General features: G+C 33.7%; 7 protein-coding genes across 12 annotated transcripts; 3 read left to right on the top strand and 4 right to left on the bottom strand.

The window, feature by feature from the left end:
* The first annotated feature begins 794 nt into the window (after window positions 1-794).
* LOC8269327 (pathogenesis-related protein PR-4) lies at window positions 795-1,659 on the top strand. Its single transcript, XM_002531239.4, has 2 exons — window positions 795-1,170; window positions 1,333-1,659. The coding sequence occupies exons 1-2, from the start codon at window positions 913-915 to the stop codon at window positions 1,501-1,503; spliced, it is 429 nt and encodes a 142-aa protein (XP_002531285.1). The 5' UTR covers window positions 795-912; the 3' UTR covers window positions 1,504-1,659.
* A 332-nt stretch (window positions 1,660-1,991) lies between these two features.
* Window positions 1,992-3,241, bottom strand: LOC8288258 (photosystem II reaction center W protein, chloroplastic). Its single transcript, XM_002531238.4, has 2 exons — window positions 2,971-3,241; window positions 1,992-2,451 (listed from the first exon to the last, which is right to left on the bottom strand). Exons 1-2 carry the CDS (start codon window positions 3,056-3,058, stop codon window positions 2,135-2,137), a joined length of 405 nt encoding a protein of 134 aa, XP_002531284.1. The 5' UTR covers window positions 3,059-3,241; the 3' UTR covers window positions 1,992-2,134.
* A 904-nt stretch (window positions 3,242-4,145) lies between these two features.
* On the top strand, window positions 4,146-9,674 carry LOC8269087 (E3 ubiquitin protein ligase DRIP2). 2 transcript variants are annotated; one of them, XM_048380086.1, is made up of 6 exons: window positions 4,146-4,765; window positions 5,441-5,540; window positions 6,538-6,865; window positions 6,984-7,483; window positions 7,596-7,646; window positions 9,589-9,674. In XM_048380086.1, the coding sequence occupies exons 1-6, from the start codon at window positions 4,651-4,653 to the stop codon at window positions 9,596-9,598; spliced, it is 1,104 nt and encodes a 367-aa protein (XP_048236043.1). In that variant the 5' UTR covers window positions 4,146-4,650; the 3' UTR covers window positions 9,599-9,674. The 2 variants fall into 2 exon arrangements, with proteins under 2 accessions (XP_048236043.1, XP_048236044.1); XM_048380087.1 differs by lacking the exon at window positions 9,589-9,674 and having other exon boundaries at window positions 7,596-7,650.
* A 1,058-nt stretch (window positions 9,675-10,732) lies between these two features.
* LOC8269086 (probable prefoldin subunit 4) lies at window positions 10,733-12,434 on the top strand. The gene is made up of 3 exons (XM_002531236.4): window positions 10,733-10,934; window positions 11,066-11,176; window positions 11,883-12,434. The coding sequence occupies exons 1-3, from the start codon at window positions 10,926-10,928 to the stop codon at window positions 12,141-12,143; spliced, it is 381 nt and encodes a 126-aa protein (XP_002531282.1). The 5' UTR covers window positions 10,733-10,925; the 3' UTR covers window positions 12,144-12,434.
* A 17-nt stretch (window positions 12,435-12,451) lies between these two features.
* On the bottom strand, window positions 12,452-13,804 carry LOC8269085. The gene is made up of 4 exons (XM_002531235.4): window positions 13,387-13,804; window positions 13,246-13,298; window positions 12,886-13,053; window positions 12,452-12,797 (listed from the first exon to the last, which is right to left on the bottom strand). Exons 1-4 carry the CDS (start codon window positions 13,726-13,728, stop codon window positions 12,566-12,568), a joined length of 795 nt encoding a protein of 264 aa, XP_002531281.2. The 5' UTR covers window positions 13,729-13,804; the 3' UTR covers window positions 12,452-12,565.
* Window positions 13,805-15,172: 1,368 nt separating this feature from the next.
* On the bottom strand, window positions 15,173-16,604 carry LOC8269083 (PRA1 family protein E). The gene has a single exon (XM_002531233.4). The coding sequence runs from the start codon at window positions 16,267-16,269 to the stop codon at window positions 15,619-15,621; it is 651 nt and encodes a 216-aa protein (XP_002531279.1). The 5' UTR covers window positions 16,270-16,604; the 3' UTR covers window positions 15,173-15,618.
* A 1,935-nt stretch (window positions 16,605-18,539) lies between these two features.
* Window positions 18,540-23,956, bottom strand: LOC8269082 (transcriptional corepressor LEUNIG). 5 transcript variants are annotated; one of them, XM_002531232.4, is made up of 8 exons: window positions 23,750-23,945; window positions 23,521-23,624; window positions 23,119-23,249; window positions 22,737-22,889; window positions 20,172-20,327; window positions 19,884-20,000; window positions 19,241-19,447; window positions 18,540-18,863 (listed from the first exon to the last, which is right to left on the bottom strand). In XM_002531232.4, exons 2-8 carry the CDS (start codon window positions 23,534-23,536, stop codon window positions 18,720-18,722), a joined length of 924 nt encoding a protein of 307 aa, XP_002531278.2. In that variant the 5' UTR covers window positions 23,537-23,624; window positions 23,750-23,945; the 3' UTR covers window positions 18,540-18,719. The 5 variants fall into 5 exon arrangements, with proteins under 5 accessions (XP_002531278.2, XP_015582154.1, XP_015582153.1 ...); XM_015726668.3 differs by having other exon boundaries at window positions 23,119-23,228; window positions 23,750-23,944; XM_015726667.3 differs by having other exon boundaries at window positions 23,119-23,240; window positions 23,750-23,942.
* Window positions 23,957-25,643: the final 1,687 nt, after the last annotated feature.

Raw genomic sequence — 25,643 nt, 5'->3', positions numbered from 1 at the left:
ATAATAATTTATTAAAGATTCACTCAACAAGTTAATAATAGTAGTAACAATAATAATGCAATTAAGGATAAATGTCAAAGCTCCAGGCTTTACAATTTGAAGTTACATTCTACTAGTGTTCTCTAGTGGAAACTGAAAGCATTTCTAGAGCTTTAATCACTTAAAGGGACAAAGCAGAATCATCATCCGTAAATTAATATTCACACGCGATACATAAAAATAGAAAAAATAATTAATTTAAAGACTTGGCAGAATGCACACATTCTACTATGAAAACATATATTCACAAATATGATAATTGTAAAAGTGAAAGATGACATATTTGTATTTACATTTATACCTGAATTTCACTTTTGCTCAAGGCACAGTTCACAACAATCATATATATCCGTAAATTTTCAGCACGCTTTGTAATGTTATTAGAAATTATTCAATTATGAAGTACATTTTTTATTTATTTTAAATATACCCCATAATTTGTTTGGAATATGTTATATCAACTGGAAGAATTACATCTAATTTCTTTAAGTCTGGATTCCAATAAACTTTAATTAATGCTACTAAATGTATACAAAAATTCAGCTTTTACTATGAAGATTTGGTTAATTACCATTAGAGTCGTAGGGGGAATAATGATCTTATCTTAGAAGAGTTTACTTTTCAGGCATTCATTGCCGCGTCCTGGCAAATACACAATGCATCCACCAATGCCACAATTAATGTTTAGTGTCCTATTTTGCTTGCACTTCATGTGCCGAGTATGCACAAATGAACCCTCGACTTGTAACAGTTCCAGTCGTTAGTCCCTGTTTTCAAATCCCCAATTTCCACATTTTAAACTTACTTTTCAGTGATTTTCTCCTATAAATTCATGAATTCTCTCATGAAAGAAACCCAATACAGACGAATAGAATGGGGGTAAGGGTAACTGTGTGCATCGTGTTCTTAGCCTTTCTCATAGCTAGAGCCACTTGCCAAAGTGGCTCTAATGTGAGAGCTACATATCATTTCTACAATCCTGCCAAAATTAATTGGGACTTGAGAGCTGCCAGTGCTTACTGTGCTACCTGGGATGCCGATAAGCCACTCGCATGGCGTCGAAAGTATGGATGGACGGCCTTCTGTCATCCAGTGGGTCAAGGTCAAGCAGCTTGTGGCAGATGCTTAAGGGTAAGAAACATTTATATGATGAAAGTGAAACCTTGTATTTGAGTGAGCAGGGGCGGCAAGAGTCCCACTCCTAATAATCTAAAAAAATTCTGGCGAATACTTATTCTAGATTTTCTTGAATTAAAATTTACCTTAACTCATTGTTGAGATGATATATTTCAGGTGACAAATACTGGAACAAGAGCTCAAGTGACTGTCAGAATAGTTGATCAGTGTAGCAACGGAGGGTTGGACTTGGATGAAGGCGTTTTCCGGCAGATAGACACCGATGGAAAAGGCTATGCTCGAGGCCACCTCATTGTTAACTATCAATTCGTAAATTGTGGCGATTAGATGAATTCACCCCATACAACCTTTGTAGAAGCATTACTTACTACCAATTAGAATAAGCTTCTACCATAAATAAAAATTTCCTGCATTAGAAATCTTGCTGGTCTTAGAATAATGACAAAGATTAATACAAACAAGGGTTATTCCCAATTGCCTTCATCCTTGAATTCATGCAAGTAAACTTTCAAATCTTATTCATTTTAAAAGTTTTTAAGACTAATACTTGGAGCATATAGACCCACCAATATAACCATTTAAAAAAAAATAACATAATATAATTATTGTGTTAGTATCAGTATCATATCTAATATCTATATATGATATTGACACTCTGTCTTGTTAGAAGTTCTGTATTTTTTAATTTATTAAATAGTTAATTATTTTTTTATTTCGAAATTGATTCATTAAATGTTTGATAAGAAAAATAATTTAAACATAAATGAATCTTTTTATGTGACAACAAATTAAAGATTCACTAAACAAGTTAATAATAGTAGTAACAATAACAATGCAATTAAGGATAAATGTCAAAGCATTCATACATAAACAAACATTTCCAGGCTTTACAGTTTGAAGTTACATTCTACAGATGTTCTCTAGTGGAAACTGGAAACATTTCTGGAGCTTTGATAACTTAAAGGGACAAAGCAGAATCATCATCCTCATCAAGTGTTGAAGTGTAAACAGTGTAGAGTGACCAAATCAAAGCAAACACGCCAAGAAGTATCCATCCAAGAAGGTTGTTGCTCAATCCAAATGGAAGTCCAGTTCCTTCTGTGCTCATTCTTTCATCCACAAGTGCCATTGCTGGTCCTGCGGTTGCAGCCACCGCTGATGCTGCTGCCACCATTGAGGCTACCATGCTTGTGTTCAGGCTCTTGTCTTTTGCCTCTGCCTTCTCTTCTATGCTGCACCTAACCCTGCACCCTCTTGTAGCCATTACTGGCAACCCTATATCAAGAACACATTGAACTAAATTAATTACATCCGAATTAATGGAATTATTAATTTAAAAACCCTGCACTATGCGCACATTTTACTATCAAAACATACTTTAAATATGATGATTGTGATATATACATCGTATTTTATGCATATGTTTTCCGAATTATTCTTTTCATTTATATTAATGGTCACTATATATGAACAATATATATATATATATAAATAGATATTTAATGACTCAAAAGCTAACTATTAGAAAGTTTACTTCTTCTCATTATATTAATGTTGGAGTTCACATTTACTCAAAATCGAAAGGGATGTACGGATCTAAACATGGGTATTGTGATTCTCCAATGACTTTCAGATGGAACTAAATTTGATCAGCTGGCACAGTTCAAGAATTAAGCTCGATTATTAAGCTACTGAGTTAAGAGACATAGTAATCTTAAAATCTATGATATATTATATAAGACGGCAGTGTAAAAATCATAATTCTTAGTAAAAGAATGAAGGATGAAGTGTTACCAAGAATAGGAGTTGCCTGAATCCTGGTTTTGTTGAAGGTAGCAGGAGGCAAGAGTGTTGTCAACTTGCTAGTGGTCATGGCGGCCATTTCCAATTGCTGGACGAAACAATTGAGAAAATTGGTTGGAGAAAGATTTAGTTGGCAGCAGGAAATTGTGGATGATTTAGAGATTAATGTACTTGGGTATAAGTGGTATCTGATAAATTTTGGGATGAACAACAGCCAGAAAATTTATATCCTAATCTTTTGAGGACCAATCTGTGTTTTCCATGTGGCATTACATCTTACACAGAATTTCTATTCTTTTGGTCTGAATTTTACACAGACATTGGATATTATTGGGTGCGCCATCTCTCTCATTTATTAGTCACAACTCGAATGATAAGTGCATGCTAACGTTGAGACGCACACAATTCACAGGCCAGACTTCTTCTACTTCGAGATGGGCCTCTCTGAGAGACATCCATTGGGCTTCGTCAGCCAGCTACAGTGCATCATTTTCACAGCAAAATTAATTGTTTGCATAATTGGAGGGAAGAATTTGAGTTCTTGCCTGGTGACAAATATCCATAAATAGTTTTGAGAGATCATATAGTGTAATTTAGAGTAAATATATAACTAAGTGCACTTTGTACGTATGGATGAATTAGTACATACTAGACGGATAAGCTTATAATTGTAATTTAATTAAACATACAAACTAAAAATTACATATTTTTAGTTATTAGAATTTTGGTTGAAGACAGCACTTCCACTGTTACTAGGGGCATCCAAATTGACCTTCGCACTGTAATAATTTCCAAGAGTATCTATCGAATGCGAGGCAACGATTCTTTCTTTGTTATTAATACAAATAATCAACTAGTATTTATGTGTGTACTCTTTTTTTTATATATTTTTAAATATAATGTTTTTTTATCATTTTTCAGATTATATATTTGTTTAATAGATTAGTTTTTTTTTAATTATATATCTCTAAAATATACAAATTTAATTTAAGGGCAAAAAAATTTATATCTATTAAAATAAAACAAAATTATTCTTTACAATAAAAAATGAAATAATAATATATATTGTTTATAATCAATACGAGTCAACGTTGGAATCTTAGGTAAAAAATGTATTTAAGCACCATCGGCGGGGCAGTTGACACGCAAAATGGGATGGTGAGGTGAGGTCAATTGCAAGGCATAGAAACAGTAGAAACTGGCAGCAACACGTATGGCACAAGGCAAAGGACACTTTTAAAGGCATGAAAAGTGCATGCGCAGGTTAACATACAACTCACCCATCGGCGCACATTATCCCAAGTACTCACACTCTCGCTCAGCTAATTACCTCTGTAGTAAAATAAACCTGAAAAATAATCACCAAACCAAAAAACCTGAATTCGGCTTTGTTTTGCATTTACACGCTTTCTGGTCTCTCCCTAACTTTCATGTTCTAAAACCGAAAAAAAAAAACACATCCCTTTTGTTTTTTGTTTTTTTTTTTCTTTCGTGTCCTAAAACTCTCACTAAACCCCGCTCCACCACCGCCACCACCACCGCCATCGTCCGTAATTTCCTTCGCTCTTTCACACCTTCTCCAATCTCAAAGCTTAGATCTTTCTTCTTTTTTATTTTCTTTGAGGTTTTGTGTAATGTAAGTGTTGCTGTGTCTGTCCTCTTTCTAAGAAAATGGCGGGACAGGTGGTGAAAGTCAAGAGGGAAATAATAGAGGCATGCATGACATGTCCTCTTTGTAATAAGCTTTTAAGGGATGCCACTACTATTTCTTTGTGTCTCCATACGTGTAAGTTATTATCTTCTTTTATTTGCTTTCTTAATTTTACTTTCCTCTCATTAATTTCTTTAATGATTTTTTTTTTATTTCAAATTTTTGATCCGGGCTTGTGGGTTTTCCTCGAATTGCTAAATACGATCTGGGTTGTTCTTACTTTGTGATTTCTTGATCTGGATTTCTCTCAATTTCGTTTCTTTCTTCATAAATTTATGTTCTGGAACTGGAGATCGGGTTCTTCTTATTTTACAATTTTATGGATTTGACTTCTAGCGTTTTTGCATTATGGTTATTGTTTTTGTTCAATAATGTCCCAATTTTTGGTTCTTTACGTATTACTTTCTTGCATGTGTAGATTGAATTTTTGAACCTGCTCTCATGTATTTTACGTCCTTGAGTTTCCTTTGGCGATTACGGATCAGTCTTTTTTATATTTCATGGATATGGTGAACTTACGTTGGTTTATAGATAGTGTCAGTGTACTTAGAACTTCTTTACAATGCATGCTTTATGGAACAATCCTTAAATGCTTTCTATTCCTTTTTGGGTGTTAAAGCATACAGAAACATGCATTCTGAAGCTGATTAATATTTGGAGTTATCTTTTGCGTAAACGTCCTAACCTTTATGCATTATTTTTCTCTTTAAGTGGCTTGTTTATGATTCATTGTCTTTGATATCCATCTAGTCTGCAGGAAGTGCATATATGAAAAGCTCTCAGATGAAGAGGGAGATTGCTGTCCTGTATGCGATATTGATCTTGGCTGCCTGCCAGTGGAGAAACTGAGGTTAGTGTTTGTCAAAATTATAGCCAAGTCATGCTCCTGCTTTCTTAAAGGCACAATCTTTATGCTCACAAAGTGGCGCTCCTACCAATTTCTTCCTAAAGTACAAGGCTTTTAAATGTTTCTAAATTTCTGTAGTTGTCGGCAGCTAGGATGTGTTTAGTCTCTGATTGACTTGGAGTTCATAGCTAGATCAATTATGAACTTAATTATTGATTGGCCAGTTGCAATAATTGAGAATTGGAGTAAAGAGCTTCAAAGATGATTGGAGCAGGTGTTGTCCAGGTTTCTTTTTTATTGTTTTTGGCATGCTTCGTGCTTTTCTCCTTCTTCTTATTTGTTAGATGTCTTCTCTTTTTACTTTTTGTAGATCTCTTGCATCCTTCCCTCCCTCCTTTTACCTGTTACTTCCCTTATGTACTAATTGCATAACCTTTTTAAGCAAAAATTTGTTTTATTAGATTCAATGTCCTTTATTTGGGTTCAGCGACAGGTGGAAAAATAAAGATCAAGAGCTTATAATCTGTCAAAAGCATCTTTTTGGTGCTGAACACAAATAATTATTGTTTTTCTAGCTCTAGAACACGATACTTTTCTATTTACCGCATTAATTCCTTGCTCTGTTTGTTACATGGTCTTGGACTGTTGCTAATGTCATTTAACCTAATGTGAATAGATGTATGTAGACGTCAAGATTACATTAGATAGTTTTAGTTTTTCTGCAGGTGTATAAAATCCACTTAGTGCTTTGAAATCAAAATCATTTGAGTTTAACGTGGCTTTTTATCTGACTTTGAGTTGGTTTGGTATATCTACACTCCATGCACATGTTATTTTTGTTCGCTTATAAAACTGTTGGCATCAATTAACAAGAATCAAACAGTCAAATGGCTGATTCTGAACTTTCTCATGTATAACCAAAAAAAAAAAAAAAAAAAAGCTGTCCCTGGTTTGATGTTAGTATCTACTCAGTATTGTGCCAACCTATTGGTTTATGCAGGCCAGACCATAATTTACAGGATATTAGGGCCAAAATATTTCCTTTGAAAAGAAGAAAAATTAGGGCTCCTGAAGTTATGCCTTCAATTGCATTGCCAGCAAAAAGAAAGGAGAGATCATTATCATCTTTAGTGGTTAGCACTCCCAAAGTGCCAATGCAAACTGGTTTTACAGGAAGGAGAACTAAAGCAGGTGCAAGAAAACTTGTTCCTTTACGTTGCAATTTTACTGCTGACGAATCCAATAAAAAGGAAGATTCTCTAGAAGATCATCCAATGAGCTCAAGCTCTCCCGAGTCTCCTATCGGAGTTGTACAAAATAAAAGGCAGGTAAAGGAAGCAGGATTTCATTCTTTGCTCTTGAATGACTTGAAACTCAAACTTGCTTTGATATCTCCTGCAGAAAATTATGCCTTTACTTCAATTACAATTCATTAATATGCTGCAGGATTCTTCTGTGGGTGAGCCTCCTAATACACAAAGATTTAAGGAAGATCTAGAGGATGATGTGGAAATAATAGAAGGCAAAGCAGATTTGTGGACTCCCTTAAATTGTCTAGTTGAAGCTGCTAACAGAAGCAAGTCCTCTAAGTCAAATTCACAAGGGCCATCTCTTCCCAAATCAGAACTGCTCAGTGGTCCTGATGGTGATTCTCAGTTACCTGGAATAAAGTTCAGAGCAGAATCTCCAAATGGCCATGTCAGTGAAGTGTATATGCCCAAAACCAAAAATAAGGAGCATGGACCGGATTCAAAAGTCCAGGATGATAAGAATGGAACAGATTTGCTTCATGCATCAGTAAAGCGTAGAAGATTAACTGCACGAAAGAGGGCTGCTATGTCTGAGGAGTTCAGTGCCTCAGCACGAGTTATGCTAGATGCTGCAGGAGCTAAAAACAACAGAAGAAACTGTCCAATTTGGTTCTCATTAGTTGCCTCTGAAGACCAGTAAGTTGCTTACTAGGCCATGTGTAATTCATAACTTTTTAAATAATATGTTCTTAGGAAGTTTTTTTAGTTAGCAATCAAGTGCTAGTCTCTGATTTTATAATGGATTCAGGAAAGGAGATGCTTCCTTGCCACAGATATCGGCAGGTTACCTGAGGATTAAGTGAGTTTCTTTGTTCCCATCACCTGCATAAAAATCTCTTTCTGTTGACGTTATGCTTTTTTCAGAAAATAAGATACTTATCTGCATTTTGGTAGTAAGACACTTTCTAATGTTGAAAAGGCAATAAAAAGAAGTTGCTATGCTGTTATCTTCTGGGATTGTTTTAATGTACCTCTGATTTGTGGGCAGAAGGTCAAATGAATTTAGCTAAAAGCAAAAGACAAAACCTATGGCTAGGAGTAATTGCTACAGCATGGCAGTTGGCATAATAATGCCCAATGCCTTCTTATAGGACTTGTAGTTTGCTATCAAGTCTTGTAGATTCCAATGTTCATCGTACTTAAAATAAATACATAAAATAGAAAAAATTAATATATAATATGAAAATTAATATATCATATGAACTAGAAGATTAAAATTAAAATATAATATAAATATAGATGAAATGAGTTCAGAATCACATTTTTGCTTAATTGCTTCATAGTCGTGGGCTTAGAGACATGGTTATAGTTATTAAAGCATTTGGGTGTATCGTGCTTGTCACTGGAAGAAAATGAAAGTGCTGGATGAGCTTTAGGACGTCATAAGACGATCTTATTGATTACTTGAAGAGAATGAAGAAAAATATGATATCCTTTGTTGCTTTTGCAGAATTATGTTCTGAGTGATTACTTAGAAACTGCTAAACAGAAAAAAGGTTGGAGTAGCCTAGCTACTGTGACTCGTGCTTTTTGTATGACATGATTATGGTTTCATAATCGGGGTTTTCATGTCATTTTAATTTGAGGTATCTCAAGTATCAGCTGCTCTGCTATAGAGGAGGCTACTCAGCCTTTATTTTTTCTCTTTATTAATGACTTCTCACTTAAAGAGTACGCAATGGTTTCCTAATAAGTTGTCCTATAAATACGTTCTGAGAGAATCAGGTGTCAATGTGCTCCTGAATCCTTCATATTTGGAATACAATAACATAATTCTTGACTTTGTTTCACTAAAATGTGTATGATTGTTTCAATTAATTATCTTAGCCTGTTTATGTTAAGAAATATCATCTTTAGCACACATTGGTATGTTAGCAAGTGTATGAACGTTCTTCTGATCTGTTGATCTGTTTGGTTTTACCTGGCATGTTCTGATAAAAATATCAAACCATTACTTGGTCTTAATTTGCTAATCTATAGTTTTCCAATACTTTCAGTTTATTGTTTTGATTGTACTGCTAAGTCTGTGGGTCAAATCTTCTTCAGTATTTAAGAAGCTATTGGCTTGGGAATTGATATGCTCATCCTTAATTCTGTAGTATTGATAGTTTCCTTGTCACAGGGATGGTAAAATGCCTGTCTCATTTATTCAGAAGTATCTTGTAAAAAAACTTGATCTTACTAGTGAGGCTGAGGTATGTTCATCTGTCTTACCTTTCCATAAAGATGACATTGATTGGATTTCTTGTATGATCTGTTCTTGTGTACCAATTATGTTTTGATTTTTATACTTTATTTTCCAAAAGCAAGAAAAGCAAAGCTGAAAGCACAAATTGGTTTAAGTTGGTAATTACCATGAAGTGTTTATTGAATGAATTCTTTTCAAGAAAAAATATTACTCTGTGTGGGTGTTGGGGTGCACTTTTTGGTTCATAATGTTTATGTCTAAATGCAAGAAGTAATTAGGTCATGGATTTCAGGCTGACGTGAATCCTTGTATAATGTTGTAATATTCACATTTGACCCACTTATCTTAAAACAGAATTTCCCATTGCTGTGACTTTATCAAAATGCACAGCCATAGAGGTGGTTAGTTGGAACTATGGTTTGCTACCTTGTCCAGTTTGCTTTATAAACTGATCTTGGGGATTGCTGGAGTTATGGTTCTTAGGGGATTACATGGGAACATGTGTTGTCTGTCCATGCAATAGGGTTAAACAAGCTGCTTTTATGGTGTATAGGTGGAGATAATGTGCAGGGGTCAGTCGGTTCTTCCAACGCTGCAATTACACAACTTGGTAGACTTGTGGTTTCGGACAGCATCATCTAAAAAAGTTCCAGCATCGGTAGGCTCCTCAGCTAAGGACTTCGTGATGGTACTATCGTACAATCGAAAAGTTCAAGCTTCTTGAATTAATCTAAACTCTTTTTCGTTTCCTTTTCCTTGATCAGTTTTACATATTCAGTTAGGTCATGTTGGATCTGTATTTACATGTTCAGCTAGGATACATATAGATATATATATCTTGTGAATCTGTATGTTACTCCGACCATCGGATGAATCACGCATACTATGTTACATTTATTCTTGTTTCCTAATGTTATCAAATCAAAAGATGAATGAGATGGAGACTGTTGTTGTTCCTAATGGAAGCTGGAAAATGGTATATGATTATGTGTTAAAAATCAGTAGAAGGACAATCTAACCGATTAATACTGTAAACAGCTCTATTGAGGTTCTCGTGATTGATAAATGAGTTCCGTTGTATCCTGGAGTGGACCCTATTTTGTATATCCAAATGCGAATATTATAAAGTATAACATCACATCACTTCTATAACAGTGAGAATATAATAAGAGTTTCACTAGCCATTAGTGGCTTCTAAGGCTAGAAGGGTGCTCCTCTCATTATACCAGTTCGACCGACTTAATAAAATATGCCTTCTCATGCAAGAAAAAAAATAAAAATAAAATATATGGAACCCTAGTTAAGAACGAAGGTTCTCAAAATAAAAAAAGCATAAAATATTACCAAAAGAGTAGTTAATCTTCCTAACTTTAACATTGGAAAAAAGAACATTTCTGAATTATAAACTTTGTCATAACATGAATTAAAAGTCATATTTTTGTATGTGCACTAAATTGATATTAATAGACATTTAATAATATTAAATAATTAAAATATATTTATCATTCAATTATAAAGTGTGTGAATATTCGTATTTATATATAATTTTATATTTGTGATATGTGTACACAAGAATTATCCAACTAAAAATTCTCCCATAGACAAAAATAAAATAAAATTATACAACATATGGAGTTTGATGTCATTAAATTATTAAATTCCCCCTTGGAAAAATGGGTCAACTAATGGACATGTTTGCCCGTAGGGTGAGATGCATATACGAAACAACCTAAACATGAAAGACGAGGGTTATATTAGTAACTTGCTCGAGCAATACAGGAACCCAACCTTGCCCGAAAGCGCCACCATACAACAGAGGACTCCAGGATTAGTTGGCCGGAGACGCGGACTCGGACATTGAACTGAAGTTGGAACCTTTATCCAACAAACATGCAGCAGGTAAATTCAAACCCCTAATAAACCCCTTTCTTTTCTTTTTTTCTTACTTCTCTTGTTATAATCTACGTTAGTTATCATCATTTTTATTTTTTAAATCCAAAATTGAAGATTTGGGCTTGATCAATTTGCAGGGAGGAGGATCTGAAACAGTGGTGACTTGGGAGGATCAGCAGAATATCAACAAATTTGGTAGATTAAACAACCGTTTTCATGAGCTTGAAGATGAAATTAAGATTGCCAAGGTACTTCTTGTATCAAAATTTAGTCGCATTTATTAATTTATTTTGTCATTATAATTGTTGGGTATTTTTTTCGAGATTGAATATGTGAATGGTATGCGGATGTAATGCATTTGCTTAATTGAAGTGGGTAGAAGCTGGAAATTGACTTGAAACGGATTAGTGATGATTAACTTTGATTCTGAATATTAAGTCCTTTTCTTTCTTGTTCTTTTCTTGGGCTCTTTTATGGCTAAGGAAGAGGTATTTGATTACGAAAATATTGAGTCTGACAATAAATCCATGCTTGTGAGGTGATTGAGCTCACCTTCTTGAACTTTTGGGCAGTCTTGCGCTTGACTTATTAAAACCCACAAATGCACTTGAAGAATGTATCTTGATTATATTAGATAAAATATGGTGATTTTGAAACTCTTAAGGGTCACTTGAGTAGCAGTCTTCTTTGGCTTAGTTAAACATACGAATCGTAAAGAAGTAATATTAGGTTTTGGGAGATGTTGAGCAAGTGGTTTGCCTTGTTTAAATGGAGGCAAGCTTAAGTCGACCGGTTTGTGGGCTAATGCTTCTTGTTAATTTTATTTTTCAAAATTCTGAGCAAGTTATTGATGCATTTATATTTTCCTTGTTGGTTGAGCAAATAACACCCAGATTGTCCCCTTTTACCAAGTCAATTTTTTCTCTGCCTAATTGAATGGGTCAATTTCTTCAGGAAACAAATGATAATCTTGAGGATGCGAGCAATGAATTGATTCTTACTGATGAGGAGGTGGTTCGTTTCCAAATAGGAGAAGTCTTTGCTCATATTCCAAAGGAAGAAGTTGAGACCAGAATAGAAGAGATGAAAGAGGTGACCAACAAAAACTTGGAAAAACTTGAGGAAGAAAAGGATTCTATCCTTACACAGATGGCTGAATTAAAGAAGGTTTTATATGGAAAATTTGGTGACTCCATCAACCTAGAGGAAGATTAATGCTGTTCTTCCTTTTGTGCATTTAGCATATTATTGAGGAAATTGGCCCATTCATCTTTAGAATTTCAGGAAAAATGAGATTCTAATAGTTTTCTTGGATATTGCAGTGTGCGGACATAAGCTTCTTGACTTAGTATATCTTTTATGGAGTGGCGTCTTCTGTCATTTCTTTGAGCTCGTTAAACTTTGTATGTTGTGGTAGTTTTTACTTCAAAATAGCTAAGGAATATTTGGTTTATATTACTACGTTTTAAGTCAACAAGAATGCATCGATATTGAATTACAGGCTTAGTCTACTTGAGTTTCAGTTTCTACAGGGAAAAGACTGTTTATCATTTATATAAATTTACATTTTCTGCAAGTAAGCACACTCATTATAGGCTCTGTACTTGTGTGCCTGGATTACAATTGTGATTGAAAAACTAGAAATGTGAACTAAGCAAATTAGACTGCTTGATCATAACAACGCGTCGTTTTCTTCCAATCCAAGTCACCCATTGAGGATCAATTGAAACAACTTTGTAACCTGCATTTGAGTACAATCTGCGAGCCGCCACATCATCTTCATATGCCCGAAGGACAAGATACTCAAACTCCCATAAAGTGGAGAGCACATCACAGGCTTTTAGCAGAACGCTGCCTATTTTCTGCTTCCTGGTAGTTGTAAAAAAATTCAGCCCATAACAAGAATAATGTTATACCCTGATGATAATATGGATAGAAAGGGAATGTTGATTAAAACCTGAAACTTTGCGAAACAGCTATTCCTGAAATGTAGAGATACTCTTCTGCTCCATTGAGATGCTGCAGAACAGCTTCATCTCTCAACACCGTGGCATCCACAATCCCAACAAGTTTGCTCTCGGACTTGGAAGAATCAACTGCAGGCTCAGCTACCAAACATGCATATCTGTTAATATTAAGATAATGATCATGTTCTTTGTTGAATCAGCCGAAGCACAAAATTCGACCTATCAAAAGGTTAAGAAAGTTTTAAAATGTTTATCCACTTTGGAAGGCTTAAGTAGTTCTAAAACGTGCATCTATACAAGGCCCAAGCCCACATTTCATTGATAAATTTTTAGTAATGGTCAAATGTTACCTGTCCGGTGGGGAGTTCCTAAGCTTGTAAATTAGCCCAGAAAGAACTTCAGCCTGAGTGATCAAAAGAGAAAGAAAAGAAAAAGGGTTCAGCAATCCAAGTTCGTAAATCAAAATCGAAATGCGAGAGAAAGGGGAAAACCTTAAAGAATTGGAAGAACAAATCATCAAAGAGAGCCATAGGTGTATGGAAAGCTTCAGCTTGAATTTGAGCAACTTCATTCATCTCATGTTCCTCCCTGGTCAACCTCCTCACTTTCCAACCAAACTCGCTCGCCAAATACTCTCTAGCTGTTGATGAAGTTGAGGTTGACGAAGCCCTACAGCACTGAACAACGCAACCCTTACTACTAGACACGTGTAGTTTGTGCCCGCTAATTCTCCTTGCATGACTAAATCTAGTTCCTTTACTTGTAGGGGGAGTATTTACACAGACTCCTTTAGAAATGTGCAAGTAGCAGGGCAGCATATGAGCCATTTTCATTCATTTACATGAGAAAAGAATAAGGAAATGGAAGCAGAAAGGGGAAAAGACGGCGCTGTATAATGACTGGTTGCCACTGCTTGTTTGCTTCAAACCATACATTTAGTTCCGCATGGAAGCATTACAGCCTAACACGTGGCGTTTAAGTATTTTACAGCACAGTAGCATACATACCCGCACAGTTCAACCACATCTGTCTTTACGGGACTAAAATGTTAATTAAATCTGATCTGCCTTTAAAAATGTATAAATTTCTATTTATAATTTTTTTGAAGGACTATATATATTTATTGAGCAGGCCTCCAAAAAACAATATTTCTAAATCCTTCGGACCCAAGTGAGCCAAATTCAAAAAATTTCAGATGACTTCAGCAAATCAGGTGGATATCCGAACAGGTTACCGGTGCCCATCATTTGCCCTAAGCATTGCATAATAATGAGCAGATATGTTCCGTGAAATCGTATGACTCTTCAAATCTGTCGGACCGTTAGATCAGGTAAAAACTCAATTCATGAATTCTTGCCCACCTAAGAAGCAACGCAAATTTTCTTGCGACTGCGTTTAGCATGAAACTGAATGGCCCCATAGGATCGTTGTTTTCTTCACCAGCAAAAGCTACAACTCCAAATAGCTCGCGATTTTCTCATTGGAGCATATGCTCGCACGGAAGCAATCGAGCTGGTAAGACCATTTCAAAAGACGGCAACTGAAATGGCCAACAGCCAACTTGTGTGGAGCTCGTCAATCATGCCAGCTAAATCTCGGCATCATTCCAATAGAAAAGATGAGGTTCTTTATTGGGAAAGATCTTTGCCACCTCAAAATCATGACAACGCGACAAGTGGATACACCAACTTACTTTCTATGGGGGTTGTTGGTCCTAAGACTCCAAAAGTTGAACATTTTTCAGGGAAAATTGAAACCCATGTGACACATTCAATTCATTACGGAGATTAAGAAAAAGAAAATTTAAGTGTCCAAAAATTTAATAAATGTTATAAGAAAATAATCTGTACTATACTGGAGAACCAAGGATGTGTCTTACAAATAGCTGAGAACAGGATTACTGGCAAGCATTACACAGTGAGAGTACTGCCTGCCTTCTTTGGAACCATTACATGATTAAGGAGCCCACGACTTTTAATAGCTACGAAGAATCTGAAGCACGTCGCCAAGGAGGATAAGTCCTCCAACTAATTAAAGTTAGCACAAGCTCTTGCTACTGCATATCAAATTATCTGTTAGAAATGCTCAAATTTAGTACTTTTATGTTCCTCTTTCTATCTATAATGTTACATCACAGGAAGTAGAATCAATCAGTATCAGACATGCACCAACAGGCTAATGCTGATTGATTCTGATTCCATCAAACCAGTAATCTATTGTACACAGTGGGAAGAAATGAAATATACACCAATCAGCATTAGACTTGCATCAATAGGCTAGCTGGGGAGGACCGGAATTTTTTTATTAATCATTTCAATGATACAAATTGCTTTTAAAACAAAAAAGGAAATGCAAATGAAACTGACAAATCAGTAATCACATTGAGGATCTATAACAAAGTTAATTTGCAGAGTAAGAATTCCCCAAAAAAAAAAAAAAGAAAACAGAGGTCACCTCTTTCATGGATGCTACTGACTGATTATATTTGAATTTCAATCTTAACAACAGCATGCTTCTAGCTTTCCAGAACAGCATTACTATCTAAAATCACCATGATATCAAGTTACTAATTCCACAATCAACAACTAATTTACCCAGCACATTGCTTATAAAACCTTAAGTTAAACCTCCAAAAACATTTTAGCAATGACAACAAACCCAATCGAAAAGAATCCAATTCCAGATAAAACTTCAATCAGCAAAACCCAACCACCTACAAACACTCAGATCCGAGTATAACCTGTAGTTGTAGGCCTCAAAGGCTGGCTCCCTACAACTGAAAGAAGGCCCCCTTCAGCAGCACTCTCTTCATCAAGAAACAAATCCTCAGTATTCCTAAAGGCACCATGAATACCAACAACCACAGCACCAATCATCAAAGCCACTAAGACATTCAATCCCACATGAGTAAGCACCAATGCAACAATCGTAACCAGCCCAAGAACAACCAATACAACCCTATCGTCAAATTCTCTATTAAACAACACAATTGGACCATCCCTCGAGAAATAAAGAAAAAACCAAGCAATGAATACTACGATGAAGACAATCATAGAAACTGGGTGCCAAAGAAGGCTTAAAAATAAAACAGAAAGCACTACCATAGCATAATTAACCCGAAAGTAATTCACATTGTACTTGACCCGAGACATTGCTTCACTATAGTTGCAAGGACAGGAAAAAGACGAAGGATTTAGAAGTTCTTTCCATGGGCGACGCGTGGCAATTACTGACTGAGTTGCAGAAGTGGCGCGTGAGATGAAAGTGAGGGAAGTAGCGGTTGTTGGTAGCGGTTGTGAGAAATGGGTAGTGGTGGTTGTTGTTGTGGTGGCCGGAATAGTTCCATAAACGCCGGCGGGTGATTTTAGCGACATAGTAGAAAATTTTTGTGGGTGCAATACTGACGGTAGATCTGGAGAATTTTCAGGTTAAATGATAGAGAGAGTGAAGTCAAATTAGGATTTCAGGGAAAGTTAGAAACCTGAAGAGAAATTGGAGAGATTACTAGAAACCTAATTTGAAGATTGAGTTTTTAACTTTTTAGGGTTTCTGCTTCTGTTATGGGAAGTGGAGGGCTTTTCTTTCTCTTTCTAATTCCGGAAAATAATGAACGACAAGCTGTTCTTTTTATTTAAGTATGTTATTTTTTGTGCTATTTTTGTTTAAATTGCGATTCATAAAATGAAGGATAATGGGTTTAATACAGAACTAATCTATGATTTTGGGCTTAATAGAATGTAACCAACCCAGTTGAGAATATTTAAAAAAAATAACAGTTTTTTTTAAATTAAATTTACGATTTTTCTTATATTTTATATTTTTTTCTGTATTAAAGTATCAAAAAATAATTTTTTAACTTTTTCTTAAAATTATAGTTTTGATTGTTTTTTGATAAAATAACTAAAAAACATCGAAAAATAACTAAAAAAGACAATCCAAAAAAAAACTAAACTGTAAATTTTTTAAAAAAATTAAAAATAATATTTTTAAAAAATCATACAATAAAAGTAAATTTTTATTGATTTTATAACATTTCTGAGAAATCCCAATATTTAATTGTAGCAGAAATGTCAAATATGTACTTATAATTGTGGTTAGATATGCAAATTAATTAAACTATTTGATTACAAAGAGTGTATTAACTAGTGAATGAGATTTTATAATAGTTATATTTTAGATATTTTATTTTTATTATATATTTATTTTATTATCTAATAAATTCAGTTGTTTCAATCGGATACTTAATATGGTAATAAGTGATTATATCAACTTGAATAAAATCTTAAATTCAAATTATCTTCTCCTGTAATTAAAAAAATAAACATAGTGTATATATTCAAAAAACAAAATCATAATATTAAATACATTTTATATTAAGATGAAAAATAATTATTTTATGTTGTGTCAAACCCGTGTATAATATAATAATATTAAATCAATTAGCTCATTTAGATCTAGTTTATATTATGTATATATTAAATCTATTCAACTCCGAATCAGACCATGTTGTGCATAAAATTGCCAGTGCTATTATATTTTATCAACAGTTGGTTTTACAGTCGTTTAAAATCTATAATCTCAAGTAATAAAGTAAGGAAAAAGGATTTTAAGTAGGAAAATATATATGCAATAAATTAATGCAGAGGAGGCAATATATAATATATGCATAAATTTATGTAGTATGAAATGCATACTATACAAAAATATCTGCAGAAATAAATGTAATACGAGATTCATGTTGGACCGTTATTATATTAACGAGAATGGTACAAGTCTACATTAATGCAACATTACAACAACAGAAAAAGAAAAGAAAAGCAAAATACATTAAAGTTGAGTGGCCTTCTAAGCACTTTTACTTTTATTTTTATTAAATTTAATTTTAATTAAAGTAAATATAAAAACTGAATAAAAGAAATAAAAATCTCATACAGTACGTCTAAAAATTCTTTATTTGAAAAAAATAAATCATAGAGAATCAAGAAAACAAAATAAAAATTAAATTTTAATAAAATGAAACTAAAAAAGTCAGGGGGTTTTGACAAAAAAGAAAAAACTAAAAAGGTAGTTGAAACACTTTTTAGATGGGATCATGGGAGGTCGTCACCTTGTATGCTTCTTCCCAATAATAATTTGCTTTTTTCATCCCCCACTGGTGATGGCTCTCAACATGTGAATAGAACTGATGTGAAGCATTATTATTCATGTGACCTATAATTGAATGCTCCAACCCATGTCAAACTTGTATCCTAATAATTACTATACATGGGTACATTACTATTTGTACCATACTATGATGAGCATTTGCAGAAAGATAAGAGAGCATGTGGATTTTCTTGCAGTAGCAAATTATATTCATTCAATAGGGTTCTCATATTCAGAGGGAGTTTTTGATACTTTGCAATTGTGCAGCTTTTTCTTTATGTTTGCTGGAACCTAAGGCTCGCAGGATCGCACAATTAGCAGTGGATAGAGTCCAAAGCCCATTGAAGACAACTGAGCTTGAATCCAATAACTGGGGCCTAAATATAATCTTACCAAAATGACTTTTATGATTTTATTTTTTATTCTCTAGCAATATGGGATTTTATAACAAAAGCATCCAAAACCAGTCAGAGATGACAATATGAACCAGAACCAACTGTAGAGCAAAGACACTGAGGAACGGCATCTATTTTTATTAGTTAGGCAATATCCGGAGTTCATGAAGCTTGAACATTGATTTGTAAGTTAACAAGACACTGTTAGTTTTCGGTGGTTATGAGGAGCAAGCAGGGAAATTTAACCACCAAAAGAGCGAATGAATGACTGAAAACAAGCAGTCTCACATCCACAGCTTGACGAGCTTATCATGACTAGCAGAAGCAATCAATCGAGTTGCAGTTGATACGGCCAATGAAGCAATAATTGCTTCATGAGCTGGCAATACCATAGTCTTGTTCTCGGTCATGTCCCATATCACCAAAGACTGTAGTAAATAACCACAGTTATATATATGTATACATGATACTAGAAATGAAGACAGCAAACATTAGAGAACATACTTTTCAAAGACATTTAAGGAGTTCATCCTACCAAAAATCAAGTTCATGGTTAAAGAAAACAGTTCAACCCACTCACAACATTGATCAACAAATTAAAGATTCCTAAGATCTGAGCTCTTACTTGGAGAAGCATCATACAAGGTAAGATAGCTTAAAGCTAAACTTAGACACTATGGGACAACTGGACAATCAGATCCTAATTTGGAGAAGGATAGTACATCCTACTTTTAAAATGGTTGCTATAAATACACCAAACATGCCAAACATATAGTATAAAGAACAATGCGAGGATGCTACTTGCCTGATAAGAGCCAATGATTAGCAATGAAGGGTTCGTAGGATGAAATATACAGGAGTGAAATTTGGTGTTCTTCAAACTCAACTCATGAATACATTCTCCATCATTCCCTGATCCGAGCGCCCAGACTCTGACAGCATCCTCGCTGACAGATGCTACATACTCACCAGAAGGATTCCAGCACACATAATGAATTGGTCTATAATGTCCCTAGAGTTAAAAATCAATGGTCAGCCATAGTGAAGTAAGCGAATTTCAGTACACGCGTCCAATCACATTTGTTAACTCACTAAGGTCCTTATTACTTAAGAGTGTCTATAAAAGGTCGAGTCCATGGCCAAGGAAAAAAGAGTTCCCCAAACCTGCACACACTCGTATTATTTGTGAATTATACCAGATTTTCATCCTTTTTAGTTTGTTATAATTTGACACGTACCGCGATTAATTAGCAGTAAATCTTGAAGTATACTTAAGGAGGAGAGTCCTTTGAAACAAAAAAGAACAAGGAGAAGAAGCAGAAGAATGAATCAATTGCAGCAACATCATGATTAGTTATTAATCATCATATTTCAAGGGCACAAGCAGAATATACTGATGACCAGCATCAGCTCCTAGGATTAAGTAACATGGACAACAGAAAACTAACCTGCAATGAACGCAGACAAGCTTGTGTCTCAACATCTAGTACAGACACAACATTCTCCTCAGCTGCAGCCACATACCTCCCTAGACGGGGTTGAAATCTTATCATGGCACTGCCACCCTAATCCATTAAAAAAAAAAAAAAGAAACAGTAAACATAATCAGCATTTTCCAGTTGAGACATAAACCCCCAACCTCATGACGAGAAGAGAAAGGAAGAAGATGATGAAGAATAATAAAATAGATAAATGCCTCCATGTGCTATTATTAGTCTTAGTCCACAAAATTCTACCTTGTATACTCCTTCACAGTTACCATTAGTAATACTCCAGTATCGCATCTCACCATCCCCATCACAAGAGCATATAAGATCATCTCTATTTGGGTGAAAGTCTACTGACATAATGGAGGCAGAATGTCCCATAAGAGTACATAATGAGTCATGAGGCTGAAAAACCATTATAAAAAAGTACGACATAAATTTCATGAAGCAATACCAGAGGGTATCAAAAAATAAGATAAAATAAAACTCAAACTTCCATTAGAAATAATAATCTTATTACCATGTCATGCAGAGAAAAATGTGTAAGCAGGCTAGTGATACATCAGATACAGAGAAATATTGCCATTAACTTAGATGCAGTTAGTTTTGTATACATGATAGCTAGAGCAAAAGACCTTCCATATTCACAACAACAAAAGGATCATATTTTGGATCATATTGTATCCACAATGCAAAGTAATACTGGAAAAAACTATGAACCGCCAGATTATAAAGAGCAAAAGAAGCACGGAATCACTTCATCTTAGTAAATAATACGTAGGTAAGGACTGAGAGACAATTTTTAGCCTAAAGTTGATGCTCACTAATCTGTAACTTGCTCTATTGCTGTTCACAGATTTTACTGACAATGGTCTTGATGACCTCAGTACAAAAACTTCACCAGATCAACGTCTTCCCCTTTTCGGGAACCAACCATCCAAGAATTTCCTTTGAAAATTTCGGGTCCGTTTTCGTAATAACTTAACATCAGAAACCCCTTTCTAAATTGGAAACACTTTTCATCAATGAGGGAAAAAAGAAAGAAAAGGAACATGAAATTTCTAAACTGATTAGCATCAAAAGACCCAACAAATTCCTAAGCAAAAAAAAAAAAAAATCAGAACAAGAGTACGAAAGATGTAGGAATTCTTGAGTTTTGCCAACCTTTCTTTGGATGAACCAGAGTTTTAAAATATACATTTTTCAATGAAAATTTATTGAGAATATAGAGAAAGAGAAACATAACGAAGTAGAAGAACTGCAAGGAGTTGCACAGTTTTTTCATTTTTAGTAATAAATTACTATTAAGAACTTGTAGACACTTATTTTTGTTTGTTTTGAAACACTTGACTTATTTTATCAAAAACAAAAAAAAATAACACTTGATTTATTATTTTTCTTTTATTTATATATTAGATTAGTATTTATATAATTACCCTTAAATTTTTAGTGTCTATATATATATAATATTCATATATTTACCCTATACTTTTAGTATTTATGCATCTCCCCCACATTTCCATTTATTGTATTTTTAAAGAATGTCCTTTTGGCATTCTTGTTTTTATTACTAAAATTTAATTAGTAGCGAATAAATTAATTGTATTTGTTCATGCATATTTTATATAATCAATAAAATTAGAGCTTAAAAATGATTTTTTTTTTTTTTTTTACATTTCATAGATTCTCACATTATTTATTTTAGTTTCCAATATTCAAGTCAATAATCTATATATTAAGTAAATAGAATTGGATTAGTTAAAACAAACTGAAATCAGCTCAGAACCAGAAAACAGATTCAAGATCGGCTTCTCTCTGGAATTAGAACTATCAGTTCCAATTCAAACTCGTAAAATAAAATAATTCATTTTGACTAATTTTTTAATTTTTTAAAAATTGGGTAAAACCAGCTAGAACCGGAACTGTGAACGGAAACTAGCCAGCTCCATCGCTACAACCTCTACTTCTATATATACTAGGATAATTAGTATTTTTTTTATATTTGACGTACAAATTAATATCAAATACGAAATATTTAACATATATGCTCTATTAATTATGTAGTTTATGTTAGAAATAATAATTTAAACGAGAATTTACTAGTATAATTATTATATAAAGTATAAAAAAATTTAGCTATAAAATATGAATATAAGATTAACTCATAAATAAAAAAATATATATATATAATTTACCAATTAAATATTTAATTAAGTTCCGCAAAAAGGGCGGGTATTAAACTAGTCATACAAGTACTATTCAGTTCAAATGACTACTTTCTAAACTACAAAGAATCGGGTGTGAACTATTGCCTTGATATGAAGTCTCTAATTTCCACATAAATTTTACCTTTAATAAATAAAGCATAGTCTATTACGCCTAAAATTTGATTCAACTACCAAAATACTGTGAACGGAAATTGGTTACATTATTGTCCCTAGAATCAAGCTTCAGCATTGAAATCACCCCAACACGAGCATGTGTTCTAAGATAAGAGAAGCAGGCAATCCTTATTAATTTCAAAGATAGATTGATATGTAAAACCCTTTATAGTCAAACCTATGATTAAGTCCACAGCCACTGAAAAGGAAAAAGAAAAGAAGAAAAAGCAAACCATTGCTTAATTTAATTTGACCTGCTTCTGTAACAATCCTAAATGGAAATATCATAATGGCAATTGATATAGGTGCATAGAAAGATTCTTCAAGCAGCAACCTTCACACTAAACAGTATATGCATAATCAATTAATGCACACATGTAAAATTAACACATAGGTGGATGCACTTACAAACACACACAATATGAACAAGTACCTTGCTTCCGGCATACCAAATCCTGACACTTCTGTCAAATGAAGATGTTGCTAGATATGGCATGCTTGGACTGAAACGGACATCTGTAATCAAAGATGAATGCCCTTCAAAAGTAGCTTTTGGCTTTAACCCATCTGCGTACCACAGTACTGCCTGTAACATAGACCACCAGGCAAAGAAGTTTAGTATTACGTTTCTGGTGGTTCACATCAGCAAAAAGAATAACATAATTCCCCCTTTTCCTTCCTGTTTTCAAAAAGAAAAGTATTGTGTAAAGCAGACAAAAATTTCGAGTCTTTTGAACACAATAATCAGATCTTCAAAAAATTATTCCGAGAATTTATTTCTGAAGGCAACGTTCCTTCCAAAAGTTGGCACTAACCCTTTTATCATGACCAGCAGTAACAAGCCATTTTCCATCGGCTGAGAAATGGCAAGAAATTACTTTCATAGCACTGGCTTTAACTGCACTTATTTCAGTAAGTCTGAATCCTGAAACCATATCTGCAAACGCTATCAACATACAATGAATCACAGCAAAGAAAGCGTGGCACATGTTTGAAATAGCATTTTATCATTTAGATATAATGCTAGGACTACTAGGTTGACCTATAGAAATTGATAGTGGGGAAGAGAAAAGAAGAAAGACAATTCAACAATAATAACCACTGAGTTGAAAATTTGAAATACCTATAGGCAATTACTAGTACGTCAAAGTCGAACCCTTGAAATAGGAAACAAAGTCAAAAGAAATAAACCATAAAATTTAGCATTTTTTACACACCTTTATCAAAATCCATAGAGGCAGCAACAATATTATTTCCAGAACCAGCTCCCGGGCTATCAGCAGATGATTCTTGATGTTTCTTCTTCTTCTCACTCAACTTTCTTGAAATTTTATGAAAAATGAAAAACGAAACTTTTTTTTAACCATTTGAAGAAAGAAATGAAAGAGCTAACTTTTATTATTAACCCACATCATCATTCCTAGCAAAAGGAATGAAAGATCATACCTTTGACCTTCAATATCTGAAATTAAACCCAAAAGACAATATTGCAGAAAGTTGGATCCTTTTGAATGGGAGAAGGGTCGTTTTAAAGGTGGTACTTAAGGCAGTACTGGGTGTGCGCGCGACTGGTTCAATAAAATCCATATCCCTAATGTTAATGTCAAGAGTCAAAAGGCGGTGACTGCTTATCGATGCTGCTCAATTGTGACTAGACCTGTTCAAGGGGCTCCGTACCCGCCCGGCCCGCACCGGGCCGATGTATAATTTAGTTAGAAACAAAAATGTCATGCTTGAGACTCGAAGACCTTCACTTATAATTAAGTGTTATATACCACTTGGCTACCTATTATTTCTGTTTATAATTTTATTGTTATTAATAATATATTGGATTTAAAATTTAAATATTTGTGTTGAAATTAGGTTTAAATTTTAAATATTTGTATTGAATTGTCGGTTTGGTCAAGCCAAGCCCGACCCGAGCCGCCCAAATCCGACCTCTGTTTAATGTCTAGTCGGGCCGACCGAGCCGGGCCGGACTTTTCATAAAATTTCAAGCTCGGACTCGGGCTCTAAAATATTAAGAAAATTTTGAGCCTGGGCGGGCTCGGGCTTCTTCAAAATTAAGTCAGGCTCGGTCAAGTCCGGCCCGAGCCCGCCCAGGACCCACCCATGAACAGGTCTAATTATGACTGATTACAAGTTCATTTGCGTGTAGGTACCAAGAGGACATCACGTGGGCTTCATTTAGCCAGTGGATTATTAGCAGGGGTTATTATTAATATACCTTTTATTAAGGCTTCTATTTTCCTAACTGTCTATTATCCTATTACTCATCCAAAAACTTATTGGTTAATTTCATTTATGGAAAATTTCTAACTTTGTCGACTGTATGACTTTAAATAATTAAATATATATTTATGATTTAATTTAATAATAAAAATAATTATATATATATATATATATATTTATTCATTCATTTTAAAAAATATAATATATAAGTATATATTTTTTTATTACGGTTTATAGAAAAATATAAATAAAGTATTTTTAATAATATTTTGTGTTGATTAAGGTTTTAGAAAATTAAATTTATCCACACGAAGAAAAATTAACAGACAAAAGTGCTACAAGGGGACATGTCACATTCAAGACAATATGGCAGCAAAGGACAAAAGTTAGTCGACATAAATTGAGAGCCATAAAATCCCAAAACACATGTGAATCACGAGTACAATTGCCTTTTTATCTTTAGTAAATTATACTTTATTTTATTCAAATAAATATTATTCACTCCTCAATTTAATATATTTTATGAATTATTTCCTGAAATTTTAAAAACATTTTAAAGCTAACTGTCCGTCTATTATATAACGCGTATATTATTACTTTAATTATAAAATTAAGATTATAAATAAAATATGATAAAATTTTGATTTTTAATATTTATTTCTAATATTTTATAAATAAAAATAGATTAATATTTTAAAATATTATTAGTAATAATATAAAAATTATTTTAAAAATATATACTAATTGGTTCTATCTATATAAACTAATACTGTGAGTATAATTTATATCACTGTTTTCTAAAATTATAAATTATTATATAATTAAGAAATTAGTTAATTAATAAATATAAATATTATTTTCTAAAATTAAAAAAAAAAAAAGGTTGTCGGTAATGTGGCAGTTGTGGTGCAGTAGTATAAACTGAAAAAAGAAGATAAAGTCCTGTTTGTTTATCATTTTACTATAAGAACAATCTTGTCGTTTTAAAGGATTATAATACAACATAAAATGAAAAGAGAATTTAATATATTTTTGAAATGTCAAGGTGATTAGTGCAATATATCAAACTTTAGGCCCCCCATTTTATTTTATTGGCATATTATAATAT

Source organism: Ricinus communis, chromosome 10 (genome assembly GCF_019578655.1).
Source record: "Ricinus communis isolate WT05 ecotype wild-type chromosome 10, ASM1957865v1, whole genome shotgun sequence".
Lineage (NCBI taxonomy): Eukaryota > Viridiplantae > Streptophyta > Magnoliopsida > Malpighiales > Euphorbiaceae > Ricinus > Ricinus communis.
The sequence above is the reverse complement of the archived record's forward strand: the minus strand, read 5'-3'. Positions and strand labels throughout refer to the sequence as shown.